A 25,551-nucleotide genomic window follows, 5' to 3' on the forward strand; every position below is an offset into this window, starting at 1 on the left:
CCTAAAGATATTTGGCACTGGGGGGATGTACATGTAAATATTGTCATTGTGGATTTGTTGCTTGTTCAGATTTGGATTGATTTAGATTCAGTGGTGCTGTCTGTAGTAGGAAGGATGGTTTTGTTGGTAGTGGCACTTTATGTAAACAAAGCAGCTGGACTGGTGGATCAGGGTGATGAGTCTACCACCATTGCCATCAGTCCGGTTGTGTCTGATGGTAGTGAAATTATGAAATGTGAGTGTTGTTATTGTAGGACAGATGGGAAACAATTGAGTAAAATCTTGTGGCACAAGACAAAAGTATACTTTAAGTAATGCCTACCGTTATTACTTATAACAAGAGAGACCAGAGGCAACAGATTGATTGACTGAATACCTACTGGTAAAGGGATCATCCTCCCTTAGTGCAGAGATCTTGCAGAGATGTCTGCCAATCAATCTGCTGACATAGCTCCCTTTTTCAGGAGGCCTGTGTCCACCAGGAAAGTGGCTTTGCCCATGGGTTTAGCCCGCAAGTAACTCATTGAAGATGCTTTATGTTGTTCCCTGGAAAGAGATAGTTTGGGACATTATAATACAACTTGAAGGCTGTTCCTGGTTTCCTGGAGGCCACAGGTCTTTGCATCAGAGACCGGAGGCAATGGATTGATAGTACAACATACTCCTGAGCTGTCATTCTTATGCCTTAGATCCAGTCACCACACAGAGGATACACAACACCTCGTACAGTAATGCCTTACACTAACAATTCCCAGACAACATAGTATCTCTTCTTTAAGTGACTTATGGTCATGCCCCAATGCTGTTGCAGGTTACCAGAAGGCTGTGAGTCTTCTGCAAATGAGACCTGGGGTAACAGTTGTTTGATTGATTTGATGTTGTTTTTGGCTGAAACCTCTGCCAGCGGGTTAGTTCATCAAATTCCAGGCTACAAAGCCCTCAGTAAGGAGCACCGTCCTAGCCCCCGGATAGGGGGAAATTCGCGATGTTAAATCGAATTATCATTTACAGCACAGTTATTCTACAGTCAAGTTGCCGTTGGTTTTCTCGGGATTCAGATATTGGCTCTCGTCTGGGAGGGTATTTGTTGTCGATCACGAGCCCAGCACGTGATTCAATATGTGAGTCATAAGTGTGCGTGGTGTTAGTATCTTAACGAAAATTAGCTATTCCTTCCTTAGGGACAACTTCGCGCTGAAGACATGGAGCCATATATGTGGCAAAAACGAAAGACAAGGCCAGCAGAGAGGAAGGATAGACATAAATGTTTGCATGTTTAATTGTTCGTTTTGTCCATTATAATGATTGGAGATGAATAAAAAAGTCTTGTTTTATCCAGAATAAAATGCTGAGTAAACTGTTGTGGATGATATATGCGCGCATGCTTGCTCGAGTATGTTTGTAAATCGATGTTTTATATATGATCAGGTTTGCAACCTTTGTGAGTTACGAAACGTTGCTCGACCCGTTAGGATTCGAATCTTGGAACTATTCTCCTTGGAAGTCCGGACAGTTGACCGTTAGGCTCACAGACGTATTAAAGCGCAGAAGTTTATAGCGTCTGGGGGTAGGGTTACGGGGGTAATTACCCCCATCAGATTGATGGAGGTAGTTACCAGGTAATGTGGAAGTTAAAAAAAATAATAATAATAAATCAAAAAAAGTCGCCGGGGGGGGGGGGGGCAGTTGTCCTCCCTACCACCCTACAGGGTACAGCCCTGGTGTGGGTGTGTATGTATACACACACACACACACACACACACACACACACACACACATATATATATATATATATATGTATATATATATATATATTCACACGTACAAAGTTTGCACATATCACCTATTCATAACTAAACCAACGTATGAAATATAGCACGGCAGCGTCGCGAGATAATCCATAAGTATAGAAGCAATCCACAATATTAACGTAATTAAGCAAAATAACAATGAGTCATTTGACCAGATATGCTTGTCCAAGCATTTTAATATATCGTTGTGTATATTATCGATAATTAATCTGACTTACAAACAAGTTAATCATCCACCACAAGTGTGCAGTTATAATTATAGTATCACCGACTTGACGTCATAACGGGTGACTTGTTGAAAACAAACTGTAGTATTTCCACGAAATGCAAAGTATATATTCTAATTTGTGTTGTTTTATATGGTTTATTTAGTCATACGTTTATTTATTTGTTTATGAGTAGGTTGGAAATATTATGGACCAAATGCTTACCCATGGTGTAATATTCAGTATGTCATATGTTTGGAGAACTGAAAGAAAATGCAAATCTGAAAAGAAAGTTTTTTTTTATTTCTCAACATGTATTTTTTATACTTTACATGCGAGACAGATGTTTAAGATTTATGAACAGGAAATAATACACACACACACACACACACACACACATATATATATATATATATATATATATATATATATATATATATATACAGTATGTATGTAGAGACATTGGGACAAATTATGGGAAAGGTGGATGGGGAAACACGGGTCTTTATCTGAATATCGAGTTTATTCCTGACCGGTTTCGCGTACAATAGCTTCATCAGAGGAGTGTTATTCTGGGTCGTAGTTAACGGTGTATATAGTGAGCCAGGACCTTTCCGCAAGGAGGGAACGTGGACCTGGCTCACTATATACACCGCCAACTCCGACCCAGAATAACACTTCTGAAGAAGCTATTGTAAGCGAAACCGGTCAGGAATAATCTCGATATTCAAATTAAGACCCGTGTTTCCCCCTCCACCTTTCCCATATATATATATATATATATATATATATATATATATATATATGTATGTATATGTATATATATATATATATATATATATATATATATATATATATATATATATTCCCTCCTATCTGTCTCCCCCTCACCTTCCTCCCACCCTCTCCCTCTCTCCCCTTCCTTATTTCCATCTCCTTCCCTCGTCCCACCTTCCCTCCTCTCTTTCCCCTCCCCATATCTCTCACCTCACTCTCTCCTATTCCCTCCCACCCTCCATCTCACACTTGCCCAGGCTAGATGAGCACAGAGGCTATTGACTGCATTTTATTATTTATTACCCACTGGGTTGAGTTGCTCCAGTTCTGTTTATTGTTAGTACGATTATATATATATATATATATATATATGTGTGTGTGTGTGTGTGCTACTATAGCGTGAGATCTACCTCCCGTTAGCACTATAGCGTGAGGTTTACCATTTCCTTACATTTATTTTTAGCGATAAACACATTTTGTACATATCCTAGGAATGACTTAGATAATTGGATTTCTAGTTACATTCATATTAAAGGAAGAAATGTAAAAATAAACATGTTATCATATATTTCCATACATTCATTCTAGCGATACACACTTCGCACATCCTCTAAGAATGACACAAATGGGTTAGTTTAGGTTAGGTCAGGTCAGGTCACGTGGACAGGTTACGATTTTATGTATTTGGGCAAGACACATGTTTGAAGAATAGGTGAGGGCTCCGTCACGGTCCCGCGGTAGACCTCACGCTATAGTATGTATATATATATATATATGTGTGTGTGTGTGTGTGTATATATATATGTATGTATATACATATGTATATATATATATATATATATGTATGTATATATATGAATATATATGTATGTATATATATGAATATATATGTATGTATATATATGAATATATATGTATGTATATGTATATATATGAATATATATGTATGTATATATATATGTATATGTATATTTATATGTATATATATACATATATATTTATATGTATATACTGTATATTTATATGTATATATATATATATATATTTATATGTATATACTGTATACTTATATGTATATATATGAATATATATATACATATGTATATATACACATACATATTTATATATATACATATATGTATATATATATATATATGTGTATATGTGTATATATATATATAATATATATATATATATATATATATATTATATATATATATATTGTAGTACGTAAGAATTATTATTCCGACGAAAAAAAATTGACGGTATTTTTGATTGTTGATTAAGGACGCTTGTAGTGTCGGATGTCGGATGTTGCTTCCGCTGCTAATGCCCCAGTCTTATCACGTCGCTTGGAGCCCAGGCTGGCTAAAGTGGCTAGACGACGCTCTGCTCTACATAGCAACAGACTCTCTCCTCTCTCCCACACACATACTGTAGGTCGGGAAATATATTAGCTCTGAGGTCTCATCCACAAGGGTGATAGCTGTAGATCACGAGTACAGTTTATATATTAGGATGGAGATATCATTTGTAGTTTAAAGGCCGTCTACACGGCGCTTCTGTTGGCACTAGTCGCTAGTTTCTTTATTCGCCGCTGAAACGGTAGACGCGCGTCAAACAGACGCTACGAATTCTTGATTTAAGTCGCTAGTAAATTAAAAATGCTTGTTCAAAGCGAATGGAAGCAGCGCCGTGTAAACGACGCTTAAGAATTAAGAAAATTCGAAGTGTGGTTTTGAGTTTGAACTCAAGAAAGAAAATGGAGATGGCCGGGGATCGTTGACAAGTCGAACATTTATTTGAACGCATATATTTTAAATGTATACATGTTACATATGTATGATTTATTTATTTACATTTTTCTTATTTATGTATTTGTTAATTTATGTATTTGTATGTTTATTTGTTTATTCGTGTATTTATTTTTGTGTTCGACAGAAATACACTTCATCCCACCCAATTGCTGTCCAATGTATAAAACGAGTAACATTCTTAGGATTTTATATACTATATACAAATGCAGGGTGGGCGAGTGTTTTTTATTTTATTTTATTTATTAATTTTTATTCATTCAAGGGCGGTAATGGGTCCCGGAAATAATTAGCTTTAGTATAACAGGCTGTCTGATGACAGAGTATTGGCAGTAAAGCAACGTTTAAAAAGATGAAGACGCATCTGTTTATTTATACTACGACTTAAACAAAAGGAGTATGAGAAAAAAATGCTAAAAAGAAAAGAAAACAATGTGGGGGCTTTGCACATCCCAAGAAATCGATGCAAGTAACAAGTCGAACAATCAGGGTGGGTGAATCACTTGTAGCCGTTGGGGATTGAACTCGGGTCTCAAAATGTAAAGGGTGAGTTCGAATCTCAAAAGGAAGACCGTTATGTACTTTCAATACCGATCTTCCTTTGGGGTGGCGGGCTACGGAGATCAACAGACTTGGCAGTTGGAGAGAGAGGAAAAATAAAATATGTGGAGATTAACAAAACAGTTTATTTTTCGCCAAAATTATATTTTGCCAAATCACGTTTCATTTCGCCTAATCTTTGGTCAATTGCATTTTGCCAAACTCACTAGGGTTAGATTGTGTATGTAGTTTGGAAAGTTTAGTGAAACAGGAAGGATAGAACATACAACACCCCCGTGGAATACAACATATACAACAGCGTGTGTTTTTTGCTTACCTTGTAATATACAGAAGATATACTCGTGACCTGGGATACAGGACAAGACATCCTTGAATTAAGTCAGCAGTTGTATTCCCTGCGGTGAGCTGGTGAGGATATCGGAAGCGTGCTGGTATCGCATTTGATTAGTTGTGGGTTCGAATCCCGCGCACAATAGGGCAAAAGTAACGGCTTAGGCCGCAGCTACTCAGCGCCTCCTGACGTAGGTTTTTTTTTTATTATCAGATATTCCAGGCGGATCTGTACAGAAAGCTCTTATTTCTGATAGACATTCTTTTTTAAAACTTGATTCCATGAGATCTCCTTTTTATTTTTTAATCTTTCACTTTAACGTCAACATTATAATTAAGTCACCTCTTGCTCGTCATTCTTTCAACTACGCTTTATTTGCAAAATTACCAAACAATTTGGTCGCTGGATTGAGCCTGTGTCGGATTCACCACAGTCTTGGATCACGTGTTGGACTCGTGATTGAAATCATTACACTCCCGAATGAGAGCTCGGAGCTTATGCATGGTCCGATGTATAGGTAAAACTAGACCACCCGTGACCTGTTGGGTCAAATGAAATCTTAAATGATACGTTGTTAATAAAATGGTCAATAAAATATTTATTAAGACAATGCTCATAATTACAACATTCTTTGTGCAATTTGAATGATTTAAAAACACTTTGATATTTTCCTTTTGTTTAACTCGACTCAGCGCAACATATAATCGTCCATACTGAAATACAGGTTTGTCGGGAACTCTATGTAAACTAAAACTTTCTGAAAAGTCTTTTGAGCCTTATGAATGGTCATGGTAAACGCTGATTGAATTGGAAACTGAATTCTTGCAAACGGAATATTGTCTCCTTCAGATAAAACAATTTTCAATCTTGGAATCAGAAGATTGTGACGTCATGTCGCCGTTGCTTGGAACACTACGCATCATATGATTTATATGGTTCGTAATATTTTAATAAACTTGTTATGCCTCATAGAAGCTAATTCAGGAGTTGGCTATACTTTCAAATACTGAATATGAAAATTTTATATATTAATGGTCAGAAAATATGTAATCGGAAAATTGTGACGTCATGTTGCTTGGAACACTATGCATCATATGATTTATACGGTTCGTAATATTTTAATGAACTCAATATGCCTCATAGATGCTAATTCAGGAGTTGGCTATGCTTTTAAATACTGAGTATGAAAATTTTAAATATTAATGGTCAGAAAATATGTAATTGGAAAATTGGAAATTAAAAAATTGGAAAATTAGCAGTTGTATCGTCTCGCGCTCAGCGCTGGGGTTCCTTGGGACCCACAGAGCGGATGTCGTGACGTCATGTCTCTTCTAATTGGCTGGTCCTCAGTCGTGACGTCATATCTCTTATAATCTCTTCTGATTGGCTGGTCCTAAGTCGTGACGTCATATCTCTTCTGATTGGCTGGTCCTCAGTCGTGACGTCATATCTCTTCTGATTGGCTGGTCCTCAGTCGTGACGTCATATCTCTTCTGATTGGCTGGGTGACGGTTTCAACCAAGCAAGATAACAAGATGATCAGAATTTCATAAGTATATAGATTGACTTAACACACACACTAACAACTTGCCCACCGAAGTTGGAGTGCCGGCTCGTAGTGCAGCGATGCTGAATTTTCTCACCCCATGCACTCGAACTCAGATCGTTGAATTAGCGATCGAGAACGGTAGCACAGCACCGTCTGTATTTACCTAGTTGTATTTTACGGGAAGAGGAGCTATTCTCGTGGTGTCCCGTGTGTGTGTGAGAGAGAGAGAGAGAGAGAGAGAGAGTTGGCACAGGATATTGAACCGAGCTAAACGATTTCTCATACACGTATGTGAGAAGTCAGTCGGATATTGGCAGGCACAGAACCTCAGCAGCAGCAGCAGCAGCAGCAGCCCGGGAATCGTCCGAAGTCGTCGATTATGGTTTTGGCTTCGGCCTACTCGGTCTCGATGGTATTGCGGATACAACACTGATGCTGCTATTGCTGCTACTATAATAAACAACAACCACATCATCAACTACAACTACTGGCACCTCAACTACCACCATTATTACCCCCGCCCTTGCCACTACTTCCTCGGTCACTGGTTCGGTTGCAGATGGCAATTGATGTCCACTGTTATCATATTCATTAATTTACCCGCCTGCGTTAAAACTCATAATATCTTAATAATGTTATCTTGCACGCCTTTTTTAGTGACAACATTTTGTAATTACTATCGACGATAGTCTATCGTGCATGTGAGTCGAACGCATGCAGACACGCACGCACGAACACACTACGCTGCCTGCCTTCGTTGCTTATTTGATATGGGCAGGATCGCGTTGGCACTCCTCTCCAGCGCCCCACTTCCTATGTCACCCTTCACAGTCCCTCGGCTTTCTCGAGGAAGAACATAAGAATGAAGGAGACCAAGAGACCCTAAGGCCTACACCAAGCAGTTCCATTTTCAATAGTTTCAGCTTTTTTTCATATTTATTCCATTTGTTAAACACTCTATTGAAAAAACCAGTTCTTGCGTATTTCCTTCTTAAACCTAAATATGTCCAATTTAATATGTCTTAATATGAAGTCTTAACATGATGACCTTGTCTGCAGCACCCATGTTGTTATGGTTGGGTTGGGTTGGCGACCCCTTCGTAGGGGAATGTCAAAGTAGATCACACATGCTTGCTTGTACCAGACCATTGTAGCCGATGACAACATTTGATGTTCCCAAAAATGATTTTGATGTATTTATGAGTGATCACACACACACACACACACACACACACACACACACACACACACACACACATATTTGGAGAGTAGGAGACGGGATCCAACAAACGTTGCTCTTTCCCTGTATAATATAGGGAAGTAAATACAATTAGACAAATATGTATGTGTATATATATATATATATATATATATGTGTATATATATATATATGTATATATATATATATATATATATATATATATATATATACACATATATTAACAACGAAGAACCTACAGTCGGAATAAAAGGAAACTTTAGAAGAAAGTGTAACTTCTATATTTCGGCTAATAGCTATAGCCCTGTTTCCTGAAGAGGGCTATAGCTATTAGCCGAAATATAGAAGTTACACTTTCTTCTAAAGTTTCCTTTTCTTCCGTCTGTGGGTTCTTCGTGATTATTATTTACAAAAGTGCTACAACATTTTGTCTAAGTGATATATATATATATATGTATATATATATATATATATATGTATATATATGTATATATATATATAATTAGTATATACTAAAAGTGACGTTTCCACTTGTTCAGTGCCTCCTGGTGTAAGTTTATCCACAGAGACCAGCACTGCTCTCCAGTGAGGACCGTTGCCGGCTGGTGCGGGACTGCGGGTATATCAGTCAAACTTGAGGCAACAGTTATTGACCCCCCCTTGATGGATGTTATAATTTGCACGCTTATGTGCCGTATCATGCGTACGAATTTACACACACACACAAACGACTAGCATGGCGCAGTGGTAGCGTCTGCAGCCGCCACTACGGTTGTCCGAGTTCGAATCCCGCCCAGGACTGAAATAATTGCAGTATCGCTGCGCTGCGAGTCGTTACTCCAACTCTCGTGAGTGGGGAGTTGGGTGTGTGTATGCGTGTAAGGTCACAGCATTACCCATAGATCGGTCATATATGAGCTCTGAGTTCTCTTCCGGGAGGGAAATAGCATTCGATCACGAGCCCAACACGTGATCCAAGACCATGGTCAACCATGGTGAATCTCGCACACACACACACACACACACACACACACACACACGATTAGCATGGTGGCGCAGTGGTAGCGTCTGCAGCCGCCACTACGGTTGTCGGGGTTTGAATCCCGCCCAGGGCTGAAATAATCGCAGTATCGCTGCGCTGCGAGTCGTTACTCCAACTCGTGAGTGGGGAGTTGGGTGTGTGTATGCATGTAAGGTCACAACATTACCCATAGATCGGTCATAAATGAACTCAGCTCTCTTTCGGGAGGGAAATAGCAGTCGATCACGAGTCCAACGCGTGATCCAAGACCATGGTGAACCATTGTGAATCTTACACACGGACACACACTGCCGCAACTCCGTTCACTACGCTTAAACCACCACCCCCTCCCTCCCTCACTCATTCTTTCCTCACCATTATCATCATCTTCTCTACCTCCACTCTTCCGTTTTCCAACCTTCGGCTCTTCCCCTCCCCTTCCCCCATCCACGCTTCCCTATTCCACTTCCACGTATCCCCGTCCCAACATTCTTCCTTTCCCATCACCTCCTCTGCCCTCCCTATGTCTACCCTCCCCTTCACATCTCTGCCCTGTCCCTCCCCTCATCTCCCTCCCTTTCCCATCACTTTCCTTTCCCCCGTCACTTCTTCCCTTTCCATCTCCACCTCATCTCTTCCCATCTCAGCGCCTTCCTATGACCAACCACCCCTCCTCCCCTTCCCACTTTCACCCTTCCCCATCCAATCCTCTACTCCTCCCCATCGATTCCACTACCCATCCCCACCCTTCTTACTTCCACTTCTCCCCCTTCCACCCTAGCCTTCCCATCCACAGTCCTTTCCCCTCCCCCACTTCCACTTCACCACTTCCCTCTTCCAGTTCTTGCCTTCCACACCGTCCACACAATCCTCCACTTCCTTTGCCCCTCCTTTTTTGTATTCCCTTTCCATCTCAGTACACTTCACCGTACAATTTTGCCCATTCTGATCTTTATCTCCCCCATTCTTCGCCACTTCATTTTCCAAACATCACTTCTTCTAACTTTACTGCTGTGAGACTTTTGAGCTGAGGTTCCTAACTCCTACCTTTCATTTTATCTTTTGTGTCTTACGGAGAGGCCTTGTAGGCCTTAAGGTCTCTTGCAGTCCCCTTCATTCTTATACTCCTCCAACCCCCACACACACACACTCACCTCCACTCGACCCCGTTTTCTGTTTCACAATTTCTTCCATCTTCCACTTTACCCAGTTCCTTCCACTCGTTCACCACATTACCCTTAGGTCCACCCACATCACCCTTAACTTTTGACTGTTGCCACCCACATCACCCTTAACTTTTGACTGTTGCATACATAATTAAATTGTTTAAATTGTCTAACGGCTGCCAGAAGGGTGACGTTAAATACTCCCGTAGTCTTGTCCAGTTGACCTGGAACTGCTCTATTGACTTGACCTGAAGCATGATCTGGGATAATGACCTGTTGGTCTCGGATCTTTATCAGCCCTTGTAGTCCCATCGGAGACTTCGCCATTTGAACACATTATATCCTTTGCACAGCGTAGTTTGGGTTATCAGATATGCCTGATTTTTTTCTTCTTCTTCTTCAACGCTCTTAGCCTCGAAAACCAAGTATGTCTTGTCTGGTCCCTCCGCCATGGCCTTGGCAGCTCGACATAATGGGCAAATCTCAATGTTGTTATTTGTCGTCAGTCGCAATATATGTTTCCTACGAAGGCCTGTGCCGAGCTCTGCTTGCGCTGCTGCCTTCGTGCTCTCCTCTTGTTCGTATCCTAGGCTATATTTGCTTGTTGTCTTTCTCGCAGTACGGTCAGGTGTGATGACCCGTTGTTCATGTTATGTTATTTGTATATTCATTTCGAACTTTACTCTAGAATGCTCGTTTTAAGAAGAAAAAAGTCGAAAAGTTCATCAAAATCGCCTCTTGTTACTAAAAATTTGAAACGCGTGGTGGGTAACTCGAAATTCAAAAATGTTCGAGGTTTTGGCAACGTAGAACTCTGGTCCAATGACGTCGGTGCAAAGATAAGGCGTGTCGGGCAGTACGATTCCTGGACCAATCAGAGCGAGTCTAGAATACGAGAGCCAATGAGAAAGTTTCAGAGTAGTTCTTCTCCATCCGTCGTTTTTCCCATTATACAGTGGTTGTTTTTGGAAATGCTTAGGTTTTCCAAACGCACATTCATCTATAAACGGTGGCGGGCAGTTTCGAGTGGCGGGGAAGCCCCAGTCGGCCGCACGAACTGAGTTGTGTGTTTAGCAGTGTACGGAGCCTCTCTGGCGGTGGCAGCAACGCCCACCCGAGCCGTCTCATTCGGCGAAGCACCTGTTGCCACAACAAAGACAACACTTCTGATCCACTCGCTCCCGCTTAGGTTCTCCTTTGGCCGTCTGTACTTTAACGAACGTATCTAGTCACAAACACATATACATCTATTTTTTTTAATAATTTGAACTATTTCGATGCACAGTAGTTAATTTAAGAGTAGGTTGAATGCGACCCTCAGGATGCTGATGCACATATATCCGGGCTACCCTGCCTACCCCGGCTGTCACAAGGATTACCATCACCGTAAGTAATTTGGGACTCCTAAGCAATGTATTTAGTAGATTAGATGACTTGTTTATCCGTAAGAAAGAGAAAGAAAATAACATGGGTCGGTTAGATTTCAAAAAAGTTTCCGTTTTCTTCCCTCGCAGAGATGCTTGCGGGTCGAGGCTTAGCCCCTGTTCCCGAAGAAACCGACTTCAGCCTAGACTTGGACCCCTCGCCCTTGACGGACACCAGCTCCTCGATCCTCCCGTCCTCGGCCCACAGCACGAGTATCAGCAGCCCATTGCCCTCCACGACATCCCCGCACCATTACCCGACGAAGGTGGAGCCGGTGCAGCCCCAAGATGTAGAGCCTTGGATCACGCCGCCGACCGCGTCCTCCCCGCTCGCGCTGTCGTCGTCGTCCTCTCCCAGCTCCCCCCTCCACAGCCAGAACCTGCAGGCCCAGCTAAGACAACAACAGCAACAACAACAACAGCTCCAACAGCAACATCAGCTCCAACAACAACAGCAGCTGCACCACCAACAGGTTCATTTACAACAACTGCAGCAGTTGCAACAGCAGGAAGAGAAACAGCGACAGCAGCAGCAGCAGACCAGCAGTAACGCCCTCAGTCAGAATCTGCTCCACCAGTCTCCGCCGGTGCCTCCTTCAGGAACCCACGAGTTCATCTTGCCGGACTCGCCGACTTGTCTTAGTCGCGTCCGCTCACAGACGACCTCGCCCTCCCTCCCGCCGCAGTACCCGACAGGTGCCTCCGTACAGCAGCAGCAGCAGTTGTCTCCTGTGCAGTCCTCGCCGGGTCTCCTCGCCGGCCAGAATGTCAGCAGCGCAGCTACTACGATCGCTGCTGTCGCCTCCCCGTCCTCGAACGCCGTCGCCCTCGGAGGAACCAGGATCATTTCCATTAGTCCTGGCACTGGCGGAGGTGGCGGCGCCGAGGCGCAGGGAGGTGGAGGAGGAGCGGTTGCGGCATGCCCCCGGAGTATCTTCACGCGTAGTCACTCCCAGCAGGACCTGTCCGAGGTCTTCGCCGCCACTCCGTTTGCTGTGCCCAAGGTCTGTCTCGTTCCTCTTTTGGCTGTTACTGGAATGACTCCTGACCCTTCTCATCTTCCTCGTTTCTTCTTTCTCCTCCTCCTCCTCCTCTTCTCTTTCGTCTTCTCTTTCGTCTTCTTCATTTTCATTGCGATCTTTCTTCATCTCCTTCTTCTTCATCGTCATCTTCATCGTCTCGTTCTTCCATTTCGTTTCCTCATTGGTCTACTTCTTCTTGTGCGTCATGTTTTTCCTCTTCCTTGTCATCACTAGATCGATTTTCTTCTTTGGCATCATCATCATCTTTCTCTTCTTTGTCACCGCCATTTTGCTTTACATCGTCATCGTCTTCTTAGCCATCATCTTCCTCGACATCATCATCGTCATGTTTTCATAATGATTGACCAGTTCTCTTCATTGACATCATTATCTTGTGCTTCTCACCATCTCTTTCTTTTTATTGTCATCATGTTGTTCTTCCTTGTCACGATCCATTGTCATCATCACCTGTTAAGTTCGTGTTTAGTACAGAACTCTTCCTCTGTTCAAAGGGAACCTTGGGCTGTCACACACACCAAGGGCGGGGGAGGGGGGGGGGACCTCAGACGAACGCAGCACTTTCTCACTTTTAGGTGTATGGTATAGGTTTCGAGTGAAGGGAAATGGTATAGGTGGGCATTGGATGGCCTGGGAAGGCCCAAAGCATAAGGGGGGGGAGAAGGGTAGCCACACACTCGCTTGTCCTCGTCCCACCTCGCCCTCCGGGTGGGTCGAGACACTGCACTGTTAGAAGATCGAAAACAAAAACAAAGCAACACATACACAAATGCAGAGAACACATGCTATTAGGGTGTAGTTATCTTTATTTGCACTTTTGGGGTCTTAAAATAATGATTAGTTCAGAAAGAATATGCATTTTTTTTAACCAGCGAGAAATGTATTATACTCATATGAACACACAAAGAAGGTACTCATGGACATACTACACACACACACACCTCTTCTCGTTGAAAACACTGGATCACTAGAGGTTGGCATTCAAATCTCTTGAAGATTTGAAGTTGCGTCGCTTCACTCTTGCGTCATGTCGTCGATGATCTCTTGGCTTGGGCTGGAAATCTGTTAGGGAGGGTTTTAATACTGGGTTTTGGTGACGGAGTCGGCGTCTAATTTAACCGACCAACCGTCAGCATTGCTCGTCTCGTCGAACCGCTGGGGAAACGGACTAGTATACGTCTCATGGTGCACACATGTGTTCTTGAAGGCAGTTCGATCGATAAAATTCGTCTCCGTGTTGCGGACTCGTATATATGCTTTGGCGGGAGTGATGCCAGTGCTCACCAGAGAGCATTTCAAGGTTATCTTGATTTTCTAATTAAGTTTGCTTCATTTAACTTTCAAACCTAGCTCATAATATCTGGTAAACAAGGAAACATATCTGTAGACTACTTTGACATGGAAAGATTTAATTTACATTAATAGAAATAGGGTATTGCATTCTCTGTTATGGCAGCAGTAGTGGTGAGGTCGGAGGGGACGGTGGGGAGGGTTATTGCCTCCGGCGTGCACGTGTTCACTTCATGCCTGTCAGACTGCTATCACATTATCTATCCTTGAAGCGTCGTCACAAGTTTATGCCTTAGTTAATGACAGTGCATGTATGGCATTATACATTGGGGAGATGTTCAGGTGTAGAATACATCTACAGGACTTCGATTCTATCAGTACCATAGGAGATATAATATTGTATGTTGACTTTTTGAACACAAATCGGTACTTCTACAAGCCGGTCTTTGGTGAGATGGGTTTTCCTTATCCCATTCATGCGCGCGCGCGCGCACACATACACACACACACACACACACACACACACACACACACACACACACACATTGTCATGCAAGGACTGTAGAATGACTGTGGATTTGTTATAATCTGGCCATTTGCTAGGCTGAAGCTTTGTCAAGGTCTGTGCTTGCATGCACGCCTACATTAGTGTTTTTTGTGGGGGATCTGGGTGCGTCTCAATATTGCCTCTGTCCAGTCGGCGATTTGCCTCACAGAATTTATTATGGATGTCGTTAGGTGCTATTTTTTATATTGGGTAACGCGAGTTATATTTTTATCGTTTATTATTATTATTATTAGTTCAGGGAACATAATCGTAGTATTTTTGGAATTTATTAAAGAAATTTGAGTAGACAAATTGATTCTCGGGAAGTAAAGCACATTCTCTATTTTTAAGGTGTCTATATTTTCCACTGGCAAACGTGAGGCTATATTATTCGGCTTAGAGCAAGACTCTTGCTAATGTAATGCGCAGAATTAGATATCAAATGATAAAACAAATTGCAATAGTATCAAGTATTTGATAATAGCAGAGACAATATTGCCGTGCTAAATTTAATCGAATAGAATATTATAAGATATCCGAAATGAACAAAGTCGCGTCGACAACACTTTTTTGCTTATTAGAATTATATATATATATATATATAATATATATATATATATATATATATATATATATATAATCTTCCTTACTGAACACAACTTCCTGTCCTCATGTCCGATAAATTTCGCAACGAACATTGTTGCCGCTAGCATTGCAAGAGTTCAGAATGCCTCGTTAGGTGTATCATATTTTATCGTAGAGTTGTAACGTCCAAACGGGGCAATTCAACAGAAATTTATTAGTAAATTAGGTTAGATCGAAAAGGTATTTGAAGTTTACACATTACCATGATAATTAGAAACGAAAATAATTATATGCGTTAACATAAAGTAATATGGATTAAATATGAACAAAAATATAAAATAAATACCTATCATATTAGTGTAAATTGCGCGGTATTGGTCAAAGTAAGATTTTGAACCAAATTTTAACCAAATTAACAAAGGATAGTTCTTCAGTTATAAGGCTTTATTTATATGTTTATTTTATTTATTTTATATACGGCATTTTATTTTGTGTATTTATCTTTTAGTATTGTATAGTTTATCAATTTCCTAGATTCGTAGGTGCATTCGATTCTCAATGATATATATTTTTGGTTATGGATTCATCATTTGTGATGTGGCAGTAGCCAACTGTGAACTGCAAGCAATATTTTAACTTTTAATGACAAATTTCAGTTACAACTAGTAGAGGCCTACTAGAAAATGAAATATTATTAACGGACATATATAACAATCAGTGAAGTCCTGTTATAATGTAAAAATAATATGGATGACCTTTGGGCATTAGGAATTTTAGTACTAGCGGGAAGATCTGTCAGGTTGAAGTAGTACTGTAGTGTGCGTGCGTGCATGCGTGTTTGCTTGGAATTCCTAGCCCGTCAGCCGATTGGAGTTAATTCGAGCACCACATTCTGAAGACAGTCCATGATATGACACTCCCCATCATAACGATGCACACTTCCATGTTGTGTGCTCGTCTGACTTCAGATGCAGTGCCATAGCGGGGCTGTGTACTTGCTTACAATGCTGTGACGCTGTGTGCGTTTATGTACACAGGTCCACAAGTGCTGTGTTCGGTGGACGTGCATGACGCTGTTGCTCATGTGACGCACGTGCACTTAATAATTATTGACAAGAGGTCATAGTAATGGGTTTGTGATGAAGCCTATCTGCGCTGAGGTGTGTATGTACCCAATTATAGTATATAAAGGAGGACACATGTGGGACCACCTCTTCTTTTGTACTACGACTGTCCCTCCGTTATGATGCCCTCCCCCCACACTCTTGATACTGTCCTGAACTACTTCTCTGAATATATATTTCCATTTTCGCCGAACCCTGTGGTGGGAGAGAAGAAAACTGCCACCGAGATTTCCCACACGGGTCGTAAAAGGGGACTAAAACGGGACGGAGGATGGGACTAGGTATCCTGCTCTCTAAAGGGTGAATTCCAACAAAAAGTTGTCATGCAGTTTTAGATTCAATATTGTGCGTGTGTTTGCATTTGCCTAATTTCATCGAGCGGTAATAAACAGGATTAGGAGATATGCGGATGGATATATTGTCTGTTTTCAGTTTAATAAGTTTGTGTATATGGATGTATGTGTATAACATGCCAGTACGTTGAGGAAGTAAGGGGGGAAATGAAGAAAATAACATTGAAGTCGACGTAGCAGCAAAGCGGCTTGGGTGCCGGGGTACGATTGCCTGAACTCTGGAGGCTACGGGGAGGGGGAGAGGCTGGAGGGGGAGGGGGCGATCACGTGGTCAGTCGATGTTGGAAGGGACGGACCCTGTAGAACTCACTAAACACAGTCCTTTGCCAACATCTTTTCCTCAATATCTTCTGCTGTCCTCCTCCTCCTCCTCCTCCTCCTCCTCCTCATCGTCGTCGTCGTCCACGTTCTTATCGTCTTTCTCGTTCTCTTTTTACACGTATTTACGTTTCACTAGTTCCTTCGCTTCGCTCTTTTTTTTTTTACTTTATTATATTTTATTTAAATATATTTTGCAACATTTTGTTTTAGTTTATTATGTTTTGTGTAATTTACTTGCGGTCGTCGTAGTAGAGTAGAAACAACCTGTAAATACATGACAACGTTTTTCTGTCGACATTGATAATCTGGAAAAAAGTGACAGTTGACATACATGAATTTTAAACCATGAAATTTTATAGTTTGGAGAATGTCGTACGACCAAAACTTTGCCCTATGTGCTTGGGTTACTAGGGCAGGTGGTGGCCGTGGGATTCGAACCCAGGTTCATGGTAGACCAGGAAAAAAACGATGCCAGAGGTCGCTGACACCACTAGGATAGCATCCCGTGTGTGTGCGTACATGTGTTTTGCATATATATATATATATATATATATATATATGTGTGTGTGTGTGTGTGTGTGTGTGTGTGTGTGTGTAAATCACGAAGAACCCACAGTCGGAATAAAAGGAAACTTTAGAAGAAAGTGTGGCTTCTATATTTCGGCTAATAGCTATAGCTCTCTTCAGGAAAGTTGACATAGAAATGTGATATATATATATATAATATATATATATATATATATATAGGCCTACAGTGTATATTATCCACCTTATGAAGGTGAAAGGGCTCTTGATTATGTATATATGTATGCGTGTGTATATATATGTATATATATTTCTAAACAGAAATGTAGTAGCACATTTGTAAATGACACACAGGAACCCACAGTCGGAGAAAGAATAAACTTCGAATAAAGAAGAATCCTATATTTCGGCTATCAACTGTAGCCCTCTTCAGGAAAGTACTTTCCTGAAGAGGGCTACAGTTGATAGCCGAAATATAGGATTCTTCTTTATTCGAAGTTTATTCTTTCTCCGACTATGGGTTCCTGTGTGTCATATATATATATATATATATATATATATATATATATATATATATATATATATATATATAAATATATATATACATACATATATAATGTGTGTGTTTGTCTGTGTGAATCATCATAGTCTTGGATCACGTGTTGGACTCATATGACCGATCTATGGGTAATACTGTGACCTTACACGCACACACACACACACACAACTCCCCGCCCACGAGGGTTGGAGTAATGACCCGCAGCGCAGCGATACTGAAATTACTTAAGCCCTGGGCGGGATTCGAACCCGGACCGCCAGTGTCAGCCGGGAATTCTACCACTGCGCCACGAGTCGTGTGTGTGTGCGTTTGTACTGGTGGGTATTTATGTAGCAAATGTAGCAGTTGCTTAATCCTCCTCCAGTTATTGTATTCCTCCTCTTTATATACAATTCTTTTGCATCTCGCCCAGGTGCCTCAGGAGTGTTCCATAGGTATATTGTTCAATGGGTCCAAGTTTGGGTGTCTAGAGAAACTAGTTTATAAAAAGAATTGCCACCCTACCTCTTATTATTTTTTTCTTTCTTCCTTTCTTTTCTCATACACGTCTGTTGTCTGTCATGACTTATAAATATCGCCGTCTTTGTCATTATAATGTATGAAGTAACATGAGTACAGTCGTTTTCGTCGTTGTTGTGTATAAATAGCTTGTATTATCGTGCATTGGACTACATTGAGATGACTGTCGTCAACAGTTTTCACTTTGTACATCATGGCTTTCCGAAAGTTTCTCCCTTCATAGAGGATATTATTACAAGCACACACACACGTGTGCGAGATTTTTTAACATTTTTCCCCTCCCTCACATTTTTTTTTCCATAGCTGACGTTCCCATCCCGACGACTTCTCCTTTCTCTTCTTCCCTACCTTGCCTCCGGCATTTGGCCAGTCTGCGTAGGCCTGCTGCCCGAAACCGTATTATTTGTCGGCGCCGTCGGAGGAGGTGGCTTGTCTAGTCAGCTTCGGTCTTATTAGAATTCCAAAAGCGTTCAGCACCTATAGTCGAGTCGCATCCGTATTTTGGGTCTGGGGCGGTGGTGGTGGTGGTTGTGGTGGTGCTTGGGGGTACTGGATCTTTTTGCGTGTTACAGCATGGATGTGGTTGGTGGCATGAACGCCGTGGAGAGGTGGTTGTTGTAGACTTTAGTGGATGCAAGTGCAGGTTGGTTGGCCATTGAACTTTCAGTGGGTTTAATGGTAGAAGTCAAGTAATGTTGTTCGCTGTTTCACACAATAGATAATGTGTTTATTCGATTCAGATTTTATAGAAAACTGGTTTTGGTAATATTCTGGTATTTGCAAGTGTGTTCTCAGCTGTTTTGGGTGATATAGATAGTTGATATGTCCCAAATAAAATTCAAACGAAAATTGGATGTAGTAATATTTCTTATGTTTCAAATTATTTTAATAGCTTTTTTCAAGTTGTATTATAGTTCATACCCCATAGGCTGACACCCAGTTTCTAGATCGGGCAAGAGATGGAGATGAAGAACATAAGGGCATAAGAATGAAGGAGACTGCAAGAGGCTATAAGGCCTACACTAGGCAGTTCCATGTCTATTGCCACCTTTCTGATTTCCTTGCCGGTGTCTGAGCAGCTTTAGGTGGAAGGGAAATTGACAAAGAAACGTGAAACCACCAAGAAAATAAGTAACGCTGAATATGATGTCTTTTTTTTTTATATATAGACAATAAGCACTCCCTAGGTTCGATATCCTGAGTGTTTATTATATCAGTTTTCACTGGAGGTTCATGCATGTATGGGTAATTGGTAATTATTTCTTTAATGCCACGGATGGTACAGCGGTAATTAAGTATTTCAAGTGTTTGTGATGGGCTTGGAGCGGTTTTGGGAGGAGAGGGGAAAATGAAAAGGCCGAAGTCGTACCAAAAATGAATCGATAAATACTTGTACTGGAAGTCGTATTTGGATGTAATGATATTGCGTCGCAATGTACACGACGTGGTGAGGTGCAAAGGCTGCATCGTTTCCGAGGTGATAGATCGGTTTTGCAGGGGACCACTAAGACCGAACTCGTAACTTGAAGCCACATAGGCCTGGAGTATGTTCCCCTGTGGTTCGGTTCCCCCAGCTCCCCGTACACGTAAGGCAAAGGTGGCGGCTTCGGCCGCAGCGAAACATGTAGGCTGAACTCCATAGGAAAGATGATAATGCGAGAGTATGTGATGAAAGTTGCGTTACTTGCTGGTGACGATACTGTAAGCTTTGAGGCCATGGGTAGACTACGCCCAAAGGCAATGTGATGCGATCAAGTTTATTGGTGATATTATCTTTGGAAAACGAAGTGATAAAACTCTTCTCCTTATTGTTTTCCTCCTTGTTTGCATAGTTATGGACCAAGTGATCTTGGTAGATTGTTCGCACCTGCATTCCAGAAAGTGGAATGGGGTCGGTTGTCGTTGGGCAGGATCAGGTCGATGATGGAGGGGTGAAGCTAGCTCAGGGGGAAAGTTGAGATGCTTCCCGTCGGTGATCATTATCGTTTGGGTCGGGAACTGGCGGCGCGGCGGGCCCACAGGTCCTACCTGCCACAGAGGATTCTATCTTGGATGTGATTTATTTGTTTGTTGACTTTTATATGAGCGATAGCTTATTTATGGTTTGGGTTATTTATTTCCGGGGTTGTAAGACCAGAGTTGTAAGGTGGTCGTGTTCTGTTGAGATAGTGAGGGAGGTTTGGGTCGTGGTGTCTCCACACTCAGAAGACGCCGAAAGCGCATTTGGTAAAGGTCGCCTTCTTATTTTAGGAGTTAGTCGTTCAAATTTGGACAACGGCCGCTCTTTTTTTATTTTTCTTTCGTCATGGTGTAGTGGTGAGTGTGATTCGCCTGCGAATTGTGCTTTAACGAATTTTGTACAAATTTAGGTATTGATGGTTCGAGGTTAGGGTTCGTGTTGATGAAATTCGAAGCGATTTGATGCTCATTCGTGTCATGGTTCGTGATACGTTCGCTGTTGTAAATTTAGATGGTGGTGGTTGGTATGACAAGGCATGGCATCGGTATACCTTAAAATGGGATGTGGTTGTAGATGGTGGTAATGATGATTGTTTATGTTCGTGTGCCCTGGTGAATGAAGGTGAAAATGACGATAGTGGATAGTTGGTAGATGAAAATGTACCGGTTGTGGTAGTAATTGTGATGCTTCTGGTGTGCGTTGTGGCTGGCTAGTATCTCTGGGAGATTGAGGTGACGATACAGATTCAGGTAGCGTCCTAAAGCAGGTGCGTCCCCCATGCTGTGCATTAGGCTTCTGAATGACCCCGCAGGCGCGGAATCTGTTCAACACACTGGGAAGTGCTGGTGAATTAGGCCGTATGGGTATGTTGTACCTTCCCTATTTCCTCAATGGTTGTATATATATATATATATATATATATATATATATATATATATTCGAAATTATATTGTTTAATTTCAAGGTTGTTGGATAAGAATAATACCTGAGAATAGGCTGGCTTCAGATCGAGGGAGTGTTGGTTTGAGAGGTCGAGTTTGTGTAAAAGTTATTAATGATGTGATGTTTCGTGCGTACGAATGTGGCAGCAAATCGTGACAGGGTCTTTTGGGTTTGAGTGATGTTGGAGGTTGTGGTGAAGGGTCAGGCGAAGACCAAGTGATGAGGTGTTGGGCGGTGCTGGTGCTTCAGGCGTGTGTGAGCTCAGGTGTGGTGCTTGATGAACACCGTCGCAGTTGGTTCAAGGTGACTTTGGGCGGATGGTGACTGCACAGGAATGTGGAGGGTCTATTCTGGGAGTCCTATTATGCTGATGAAGTTTGCTTGCGTTTATGAGAGGGAGGTACGCGTTGGACACTCGCTACGCCATGACAAAATCCTTGGTGAGGTGGTGACGCATTTCTTTCCACTTCATTCGACCGTCGAAGATTTTTATTCAGGCGAATGTATGATTTCTTTCTTGCCCTTTCAAAGAACTGACGTCTTATTGTATCCAGGCATATATGTAGGTTGTATCTAAGAAAGGCAATCGACTTTTTGTGCTCCCAGAGAGTTCCAGTGGAGAGCATTTAGTTATTTTGTTTATTTGTTAGAAATGCGGCATTGCAGTAAATCGTTCTACACCAAGTAAATCCACCGGAATTAGATTATATTTTCTTCTATTGAAGTAATATTAACATTCGAAGATTAAAATATTTATCATTGTATTGGCTGATAACGAGGTAAAGAAACTAGCGACCGAATTGTATTTTTCTTTCGCGCGGTACATGACAGGTTATCTGTGTATGCAGCGGTGGGTGGCAAATTACTATCTTTGGTTGGAGAAGTGGATTTGATAACATCTAGCCTTGGAAGTGAAGATAATAGTTGATAACAGATCTGTAGTGCTGTAAGAGATTCTACGCCTTGAAAGTTTCAATTGTGTGGCGTGCCATTGCATTGCATGTGGGGGTGTGGGTATGTGTGAGGTTAATGACGTAATGTCGTGTATGCTGATGAATATTCTTGTGCTTTTGTAATGTGTGCGCGTCGCCAATGACGTCATGTCGTTGCTTATCCTGATAAATCTTCTGGTCTTGTAAGGCGCTTATGGCGAGACATGTTGTGTAAGTAAAGGACATTAAATTAGTTATTAGTATTTGCACGTTGTAGATGTGTCGTAGTGCGCAGAACAAGTTAATGTATGTGTACTTTGGTGGTGTGTACCTATAGGAGCATTATGACATCACATGACCTACTTTGTCAACCATTTAATCTCGACAAGATAACACAAATATACTATATGCCGTCTGGTCACAGCTTTCGTTGTCTCAGCACACTGGTATTGAAATCGAATATTGAGAATAATACCATTCTATACTCCGTCATGGTTAGATTTTTTCAATATCTCGCCAAAGATTATTTTATTCGATGTGTGATTTTGTGTTTTCTGTGCCACGCTGGTTATGATTTTTGGTATTTATTTTAAGGACTGTTTTAGTGGAGAATCTTACCTTGCCCAGAGGGTTTACGGCATTTTATAATCCATCCTTTTATTTATCAGTTTTTCTTTATTATTATTAATTATATATATATATATATATATATATATATACATATATGCAGAAAGATCACTAAAACAACACGTGATCCACAAATTTTGCTGGCAACCACTAAGGAAATCGGAAGGAAGCAGCAATTCCCAAGCGCTTTCGTGTTATTCACATCTTCAGGGGACTGACACGAAAGCGCTAGGGAATTAGTTTCCTTCCGATTTCCTCAGTGGTTACCAGCAATATATGTGTATATATATATATATTATATATATATATATATATATATATAGATACATAGATAATGTATATATATAAATATATGTATATATATATATATATATATATGTATATATATATATATATATATAAATAGATATATGTATATATATATATATATATATATATATATATATATATATAACACACACACACACACATATCAAATGAGTATTTAACTGTCACTTTTTGAGGTTAGGTGGGCTGGGTCACTTTTGTTAGGTTAGGTTGTACTCTCATATTTTCCTTAATTTGTTCACTGTTTTACATCGGTTTTCTTCATAGCCCTTTCTCATAATTGCATTAGAAGCATTACCAGTTGTTTTATAGGTATTACCACTCAAACTGGTGTCAGGTATTTTCTGGCCAGTATACAATTGAATACGCTTCAAGACGCTCGTAAAACTGTCACTGTTATAATTGATGAAAAACTATTTTATATAGTAACTCGTTTTCAAAACACAATTTGATATTGTTTGATTTACTTGGATAGTTACTCGCATGTCAGGTAATGTATAGTTTTCATGTCCAAATTTAAGATCATTACATGTAGGCACGCGCGCACACTATGTATATATATATTGAAATGTGCATCTATGTCTTCATTGTCTTAGGAAATTATTGGAATGGATGTGGTTAATGCAAGGATATTAACTTTCGTGTGTAACTGATTTTATTAATTGTAAAACATATGCCTTGGTACGCCCACGGTAAAATTTCAGAATCACGCAAACATGCTTAAGCTTAACATTACATTTACGTTGTCCAAGAGCCTCCAACCTAACCTTACCATACCATTCCATAGGGAAGATTCCAATCTGAGTACTGGAAGAGATAATTGGTGACCTTATTCTGTAAAAGTGATAAGAAAAGTCGACTTGGTCCGTCTACGCATAGCCAACGCGCGGGTGCATGGATTGTGTATACTCGTTCCAATATATTCCCATGGCCTCATGACACTATCTAAAGACAAGAGATCTCTGAAAAATTTCTCCAACCCTTTTTATGACCTGATCATTGTTCATCATTCCCTTAATGATCGCTCAGTTTCATAGAATATCTGCCAGATGTCACTCCATAGTCTGCCATTTTTCCATTGTCATTGTCTTTGAGGGATAGCATCTTTGTCACGTGCTCCACTTGCTCACCTGTCTAGCCTCAATTTTTGTGGCAATTAAAAACATTTTTGTAATCCAGATAATCAAGCCCTCTAATTAGTCTCAGGACCACAGTCTCCCCCCTGTTATTAGTATTTTATGGAAAATTTAACTTCACATTACAAGAAACTAATTGCATAATGTAACGTCTCCAGAAATGCAACCATGAGCCTCGCGCGTTCGTGTGTTCATATCCATCTACCCCCACCCTCTTCTTCCCTAGCAGCTCTAAGTAACAATACGAGGGAAGTTTCAAAAGTAATGCCTCTGATATATATATATATATATATATATACATACATATATATATATATATATATATATATATATATATATATATATACATACATACTCGTAACTCAAAAATTTGAAAGAGCTACGAAGACGGCAAGCAGCACCATTGATACAAGCAGACATATTTGTGTGTTGTTCATATATATATATATATATATATATATATATATATATATATATATATATATATGTGTGTGTGTGTGTGTGTGTGTGTGTGTGTGTGTTTACCTTGTATCTTACGAGAAGGGGAGGTATGCTCGAGTGTCCCGTCTTTGTATCTCACGTTTTGCTCTTAAATTCGTGCATAGTTTTTGCACACACCATTGTTTTATCCAGTTTGTTCCAGGTATCCAACATTCTGTGTGGAAAACTTTTTTTTCTTCTTTATCTTCTTCTTCAGGTCTCTTCTATAACTATCCTTTTTGAGTTTCTTATCATGTCTCCTTGTATTTCTTTTATCCCAATTTAGTAAGTCCTCTCAGTCAAGGACTTCTGTGCCTTTCATGATTCTTTAAATGGTCAGCAGGTTGTCTCTGTCTCTTCTTTGTTCTAAAGTCAGTAATTTCAGTTTAGCCAGTCTCTCCTCAT

General features: G+C 40.7%; 1 protein-coding gene across 5 annotated transcripts in view; it reads left to right on the forward strand.

Moving 5' to 3' along the window:
• The window catches only part of Mondo (MLX interacting protein mondo), a 174,964-nt gene that overhangs the window by 124,801 nt on the left and 24,612 nt on the right, over positions 1-25,551 (forward strand). For all 5 annotated transcript variants that reach the window (XM_076202282.1, XM_076202284.1, XM_076202285.1 and 2 more), the window contains one exon: positions 11,970-12,883. In XM_076202282.1, coding sequence (XP_076058397.1) covers positions 11,970-12,883 — 914 coding nt within the window. The remainder of the gene's footprint in view (positions 1-11,969; positions 12,884-25,551) is intronic.

The sequence above is a fragment of the Oratosquilla oratoria genome, chromosome 18, assembly GCF_046742065.1.
Source record: "Oratosquilla oratoria isolate Oo_2021 chromosome 18, ASM4674206v1, whole genome shotgun sequence".
NCBI classification, from domain to species: domain Eukaryota; kingdom Metazoa; phylum Arthropoda; class Malacostraca; order Stomatopoda; family Squillidae; genus Oratosquilla; species Oratosquilla oratoria.